The sequence below is a fragment of the Penaeus monodon genome, chromosome 8 (assembly GCF_015228065.2).
Source record: "Penaeus monodon isolate SGIC_2016 chromosome 8, NSTDA_Pmon_1, whole genome shotgun sequence".
NCBI lineage: Eukaryota > Metazoa > Arthropoda > Malacostraca > Decapoda > Penaeidae > Penaeus > Penaeus monodon.
In genome coordinates, this window is record NC_051393.1 from 18902770 (window position 1) to 18910269 (window position 7500).

The following is a 7500-nucleotide window of genomic DNA, read 5'->3' on the forward strand; positions in this document are numbered from 1 at the left end:
TTGGTTGTTGCCATAGGGGTTGATGTAGTAGATGTAGTGGTTGTAGATGTCAGAGAAGATGCTGCAGTTGAAGGTATCTGAGAAGTTGGTGCAGATGTCTCAGATATCGATACAGTTGATGGAGAAGTCTGGGTCGTTGATTTTGTTGATGTCTCAGATGTTGATGTGGCGGATGACTCAGTCGGTGTCATCGTCTGGCCGGGCATGAGGCAATGAGAGGTGTCCGTGACGGAGGGCCAAGTGCATGTGAAAAGGACGCTATTCCACACGAGGCCCTCGGAACACTCCCGAGGGTGCGGAATGCCGCCTTCACATTGCCAGTACTGTTGGGAGGGGTGACGCGTATGTGTATATGTATAAATAAATAAATATATATATACATGTGTGTGTGTGTGTAGACATATATACATACATACATAAACACACACACACACACACACACACACACACACACACACACACACACACACACACACACACACACACACATACACACACACACACGCACACACACATACACACACACACACACACACACACACACACACACACACACACACACACACACACACACACACACACACACACACACACACATATATATATATATATATATATATGTGTGTGTGTGTGTGTGTGTGTGTGTGTGTGTGTGTGTGTGTGTGTGTGTGTGTGCAGTATATATATATATATATATATATATATATATATATATATATATATATATATATATATATATATATATATATATATATATATATATATATACACATGCTTTCCTGTCCTTTTTGATTCATCCCCATGTGGTTCCTAGAACGAAATCACTCATAAGAGCGACACTAACTTTATTACAGTACAGGTCGGGCATGAAAGTCTCGCTGCCACACGTCGGGGTCACGAGGCCGCTTGTCGTCTGCGTTGAGGCACTCGTCGGGGGCTGAAGAAAGTACCACGGTTCGTTTTTTTTCTCAGTTTCGTTTTGCTTAATGTTATATCACTTTGGAAAATCCCACGTATAGATTGATAAAGTTATCGGATACAACCAAATGTGATATGTAGGCATACGCTGTTTTTTTCGATTTAGTTACAATTTTCGTCAATGTAGTTCTTTGCCTGTTTTTTTTTTTATTCTAAACTATTCGTAAAAAGTAAATGCACATTTATTTCGATAACCTTACCAGCAAAAGCATACGTGTCCTGTAGTTATATGAATTTCTTTAGATTTAGCCAATTAGATTATTAGTATATGTACTGTTTTTTTTTCTTTCTTTATTTCTTTCTTTTTCTTTTTCTTTTATTTTACTAACGTAATCAGACTCGAACTTTACGCCCGATAGCCTCACCACAGGAGTGCTGAAGGGCAGGTTCAGGAAGCCCTCGTTCATGGACCTGATGAGGTTGTAGGGCCGCCCCGTGCAGGACCCCGAGAAGTCGTCCGTCTCCAGACTCCACACCATCGTCCCCGCCAGGCCTTGGCTCCGGGCGTACTGACCCTGGGGAGGATATCGCGCTGTTTGACTTTGTTTGACTCTCTCTCTCCGTCTCTCGTCTCTTCCTCTTTCTCTTTTTTTCTCCTTTTCTTTCATTCTTTTCTTCTTTATTCTCTGTTTCTTTCTTACTATGTCTCTCTCTCTCTCTCTCTCTCTCTCTCTCTCTCTCTCTCCTCTCTCCTCTCTCCTCTCTCCTCTCTCCTCTCTCCTCTCTCATCTCTCCTCTCTCCTCTCTCTCTATCTATCTACCTATCTATCGTATCAGTCATTCAGTTGTATCTATAACCCATACAATATATTGTATTACAGGTTACCTTCCGCCACATCGACTGGGAGTCCTCGTAACCACACCAGGTCTTGTCAGCCGCGGAGTATGTGTAGGGCTCGTGCATGTCTGGATCCCTCACCACCGTCCATTCATCATTTCCATGTTGCATCTCGCATATCTACAGCCCATAGAAGAAACGGGAATACAGCAAATCATTTCATAGTTCAAATAATCTCATTTCAGAATCTCATGCCCTTCTGCCTCGCTGAATAACCCGCAAGAACTAACCTCATTGTAGCCTAGAAACCCCAGAGTGGCTGTGTAAGGACCAGGTTTCCCCGCCTGTGTAGCATAAGCGTAGTAATCACTGTCGTCCAAGTTGTTCAGAGTCCATGTAGTTCCATATGTGCCGAGGCCCAGCACTAGTTTCTTCTTGTCGACTCCTTTCGATATCCAGTAACCAACTCCGTAGTCCTGGAAGGGATAATTGGTATTTGAGTAAGTGCCAATAAGTGTTGAGTTTGGTAATGATGAATAAGGAATTCAGCCAACTTTGGGAGAGTTTAGTTATGGTCCGTGGTCTATTATAATGTTTATGGTTACACGATTTGAAATTAAGTACTGAAAGTATAGTGCAGGGAATTAATTATATGCTTGTTATCAGGCCTTTGTGGCCTTTGCCCGGCTGCTCAGTCCGCCCCCTCTTACTATCATAGTAAATGCGAGAAAACATATGGACATATCAAAGGCCTTTCCATATTTTTGCTTTTTCAGATCCAGAAGAAGCAATAAAGCAAAAAATGGTTTAGCCATATTTACGCATTTTCCTGTTCTTCCCTCCGTTGTTTTATACACAATTTGATGCTTAGCGTGAATCCTTCACGTGATAATGTATGATTCCATTCAGTTATATCTGTGTTCGTGCACACAAGTTCTTACAATATTGAGGAAGGCATTGTTGCCTGTGTCGGCCGGGTGAGGGAAGAGGGGCGCGTGGTGGTGCGTGAACGTGTCCCAGGGTCCGTGTAGGTTGTAGCCGCTGAGCAAAATGAAGTCCACGGCGTCCGAAAGCCCTAGGACGTCGTAGGCGACATCAACCTCGCGTTTCTCCAGAGAGACGCAGGCTGTGAGTACCAGGTCCTCGTCTGCCAAGGCTTCGTGAAGATCTCTCAGGAGAGCGATGTAGTTTTTCTGTTGGTTGGTTTACTGGTTCAGACAGCCAGGGAAATGATATGAATGATAAGCATGATTTATTTGATAAGAAATATCACCCATGCATAAAAAAACACGCTTTTTGTGTGTGTTGTGTGTATGTGTGTGAGTGTGTGTGTGTGCGTGTGTGTGCGCGTGTGTGTGTGTGTGTGTGTGTGTGTGTGTGTGTGTGTGTGTGTGTGTGTGTGTGTGTGTGTGTGTGTGTGTGTGTGTGTAGAGAGAGAGAGAGAGAGAGAGAGAGAGAGAGAGAGAGAGAGAGAGAGAGAGAGAGAGAGAGAGAGAGAGGAGAGAGAGAGAGAGAGAGAGAGAGAGAGAGAGAGAGAGAGAGAGAGAGAGAGAGAGAGAGAGAGAAAGAGAGGAGAGGGAGAGAGAGGGGGGGTAGGGGGAGAGGGGAGGAGAGTTAGAGAGAGAGAGGGGGGGGAGAGGGAAGGAATGGGAACAGACAGACAGGAGTTGGAGGATTTTAACCTGCCGTGCAAAATACAGGTGCGGCTCTAGCTGTGTTCCTCCAGTGGGGAATGCGACTGTTAGAGGGCAACTGTATCTCTATATATATCACAATACCTTTAAGAAACAAAACAAAAACAAAGACAGTCATATGTGTATTCAAGGGGAAAGTGAAACACAGCCACAAAAATAGTAAATAGTTTTTTGCTTCATTTTATGCTTCGTCCAGACATGAATCCTTGGGGAATTCGAAAAATAACCAGCTGGTATTTATAATCCTTGTCTTGTGGCTGTCTTCCATAATACCGGATTTATGCCCCCTGTTCCGGATCTCTTTAAAGTGAAATTTTGCCTTAGACTTCTTTCCAAAGACTCGAGTTTCGAAGTATGTCCGAGTCATTTACTTAGTTAAAATGTTCGAAACTGGATTCAGGGCCATGCAATGCTTCATGGATTTTCGGATCTGACAGCTTACAGGCATATCGGAATCGGTATGAAAGACAGCTGGCGGATAAAAATAAAAAACTGGTAAAAAAAAAAAATAACCAGCTGATATCAAGGAGATAAACTTGATAATTTAAACTACAATAACCAATAACACGGCAAGTAGAGTACATGGACCAGTAGTGGTGTGCGTTGTACCAAAGTCACAACCAACCTTGTCCTCAGGTTGCCCATCTCTGTCAGCCGGGTGCATCCAGTTAATGTCGAGACCGTCGAAGCTGTAGGTCTTGAGCATCTCGACGGCGCTTCCGACGAAGATTTTCCTTTTACTAGCATCTCCGGATAACTGTGATATGTGTCAGAGTGTAAATAAGGTGGGCTTCAAAGGTAATCTTTAAATGTATGTGAAATTCATTCAGCGTACTTTGAATACTATGCTTAGTATGCACTCTTTTGCTTATGTTATCATATGAGAACATGTTCACGCATAACTACACGTAGTCCTGTAAAGTTCACTGAATCGAAATACTGTTACTGTTTACAACCAAAAGATATTTTATAAACCAGTTTCCTTTCAACCGTATATATTATACCTAGGCTACATGTCTGTTCATTACAACTGTATAGATTTGGTGCAAAACTCACCTCAGAGAAAGTGGAGCCGTCGACAGAATTCCCACCAACAGACAGTAGGGTTTTTAAATCAGGGTTAAGGTCTTTAAGCGCCGTGAACCTGCTGTAGGCACACTGACCATAGTTAACACACAGGTCATTGTAAGGTTCCATGGCCTAAGGGAGAAGTGTTGGAAATAATTCTGTTGTAGTTGTTTACGAATAAGTGTTACATTTCTAAGCACTTTCAGAAGCGACCAGACGCTTAATTGAGCGCGCCTTGCATAGGGGTTTTTCTGATATATATATATATATATATATATATATATATATATATATATATATATATATATATATATATATATATATATATATATATATATATATATATTGATGCTCATAGCTGGTAGATTCTTCTACCATTATGTTTGAGAATAATCAAGCATTGACAATGGTCATAAGTACTCGTGGAGGTTTGGGACACCCAAATTAAATTCTGCTTAAGGTCACTTAAGGTAAGAGATGCTCATAATCATAAAAAACAATAAGGGATAATTACAGCTGCTTTCCTACTTTCATATATACTACTAAGATTTTAAAAGAAAGACTGGACAGCAGCCAGATAATTAATGGCATCAATCACATCTGCAATGAAAATGAAGTTACCTCGATTTCCCAGGTGGACGTAGAGATCTCGGCGAAGCCATAGACCAGGTGAGTGCACAGGAAGGGGTCAATGTCCTCCACGTCGTATTTCCCGGCTCCCTGTCGCCACACCGCCCACGACCCGAAGTAGCAGATCGTCACAGCCTCTGCGTGTTTTGTGAGAGGAAAAATCTTAGGAATTTTAAAGTCCATTTTGATAATGCTAGATGTAATAGTAAAGGAGTTAAATTAGATAAAAAACTTTATATGGTTATGCATATATACAATTATATATATATATATATATATATATATATATATATATATATATATATATATATATATATGTATGTATGTACGTATATATATACATATGCGTATACATACACACACACACACACACACACACACACACACACACACACACAGACACACACACATATATATATATATATATATATATATATATATATATATATATATATATATATATATATATAATTGTATATATGCATAACCATATAAAGTTTTTATCTAATTTAACTTCTTTACTATTACATCTAGCACACACACACACAAACACATATATATATATATGTATACACACACACACATATATATATATATATATATATATATATATATATATATATATATATATATATATATATATATATATATATATATATATATATATGTGTGTGTGTGTGTGTGTGTGTGTGTGTGTGTGTGTGTGTGTGTGTGTGTGTGTGTGTGTGTGTGTGTGAATATGAATTTGTATATGTATACGCATATATATGAGTATATATAATCCAAATATTCTACCAGATGGGGAGATAAGGCATCTGCTCATCACACCTGCAGGCTTTTGATATCTCTAATTTACGTCGCAGGTTTGCGCCACCGAATACTTTTATATAAGCCTAAAGGGCGCAGTTTCACAACAAATAATTCGTACTCTATATCACTTAAAACTTTTAAAATCTTTCTTTACCGTGTTCCTCACATCGCTACTACGCATAAGCATATGAGCTTGTGTTTACGTACATTTTCTTGTTTTTTTTTCTTTCAGTTCCTTTCTTGGTGGAAGAATAGTAGGTGTCACGTAAACCAGAATTTTTTTTAGCGAATCAGTGTTAAGTGTTTTGCGAGCTGTGGCGATTCGTTCTTGCTTAATCTTGTCCTCATGAGCAGTCACCTACGCCGTTCATATGCCACGGGACGGAGGAAAGGCATGCGAAGTATAATGAGAACGAGGGTGTAATACACATACACACACACACACACACACACACACACACACACACACACACACACACACACACACACACACACACACACACACACATATATATATATATATATATATATATATATATATATATATATATATATATATATATATATATATATATATATATATATACATATACATGTGTGGGTGGGTGTGTATTTGTGTATCCAAGACGGTGTAAGAAGGACTGAATAATAACTGTAATACTAAAGGAACCACCACTGCAGGTATCCCTTCTACTGTCAACGCCGGAACCAGGACAATGTTATCGTTTCATTGGTTCCCTTTGTTGTGACGCAGATAGCAGTGACGTGGATGCGCCTGAAAATCACATGAGGATTTTTTGATCGTGACTATGACGATGATAATGATGATGATGGTGATGATGATGATGATGATGATGATGATGATGGTGATAGTGGTGGTGATGATGATGGTGATGATGATGATGATGGTGATAGTGGTGGTGATGATGATGATAATGCTGATGATGGTGATGATGATTATGATGGTGATGATGATGGTGGTGGTGATGATGGTGGTAATGATGATGATGGTGATGATGATGATGATGATGGTGATGATGATGATGATGGTGATGATGATGACGATGATGGTGGTGGTGGTGATGAAGGTGGTGGTGATGATGGTGGTGGTGGTGATGGTGATGATGATGATGATGATGGTGATGATGATGATGATGATGATGATGATGATGGTGGTGATGATGGTGATGGTGATATTATTATTTTTATAAAATAATTATGATAACAATAATAACAGTAATAATACCATAATGAAAATAATAGTGATAATAATGGTACAATAACAATAACTATAATGATAAATATAGAATAATAACAAAATAACAGCTAATTATGACGATAATAACAATTATCATGATAGTAATAAGGATAACGATAACAATAATAACAATGATTATAATGATAATAATTATAACAAAAACAACAACAACAACAACAACAACAACAACAATAATAATAATAATAATAATAATAACAATAATGATAATAATAATAATGATAATAATAATAATAATAATAATGCTGATGGCAGTAATAATAATA

The 7500-nt window shown here is 38.9% G+C and overlaps 1 protein-coding gene and 1 long non-coding RNA gene across 3 annotated transcripts in view; one reads left to right on the forward strand and one right to left on the reverse strand.

Moving 5' to 3' along the window:
• LOC119576234 (chitinase-3-like protein 1) overlaps window positions 1–7500 on the reverse strand; it is an 8774-nt gene that overhangs the window by 562 nt on the left and 712 nt on the right. Inside the window, exons 2-10 of the mRNA XM_037923828.1 lie at window positions 5140–5285; window positions 4507–4650; window positions 4076–4207; window positions 2698–2949; window positions 2047–2232; window positions 1805–1936; window positions 1344–1493; window positions 845–937; window positions 1–323 (exon numbers count right to left, since the gene is read on the reverse strand). The exon at window positions 1–323 is cut by the window's left edge and continues 64 nt beyond it. Of these exons, the coding sequence (XP_037779756.1) occupies window positions 1–323; window positions 845–937; window positions 1344–1493; window positions 1805–1936; window positions 2047–2232; window positions 2698–2949; window positions 4076–4207; window positions 4507–4650; window positions 5140–5285 (1558 nt within the window). The remainder of the gene's footprint in view (window positions 324–844; window positions 938–1343; window positions 1494–1804; window positions 1937–2046; window positions 2233–2697; window positions 2950–4075; window positions 4208–4506; window positions 4651–5139; window positions 5286–7500) is intronic.
• The window catches only part of LOC119576237, an 11333-nt gene continuing 7756 nt past the window's right edge, over window positions 3924–7500 (forward strand). Inside the window, exons 1-2 of one of the 2 annotated variants that reach the window (XR_005229031.1) lie at window positions 3924–4235; window positions 5153–5187. This is a non-coding gene — a long non-coding RNA (uncharacterized LOC119576237). The remainder of the gene's footprint in view (window positions 4236–5152; window positions 5188–7500) is intronic. The other variant, XR_005229032.1, reaches the window with a different exon arrangement.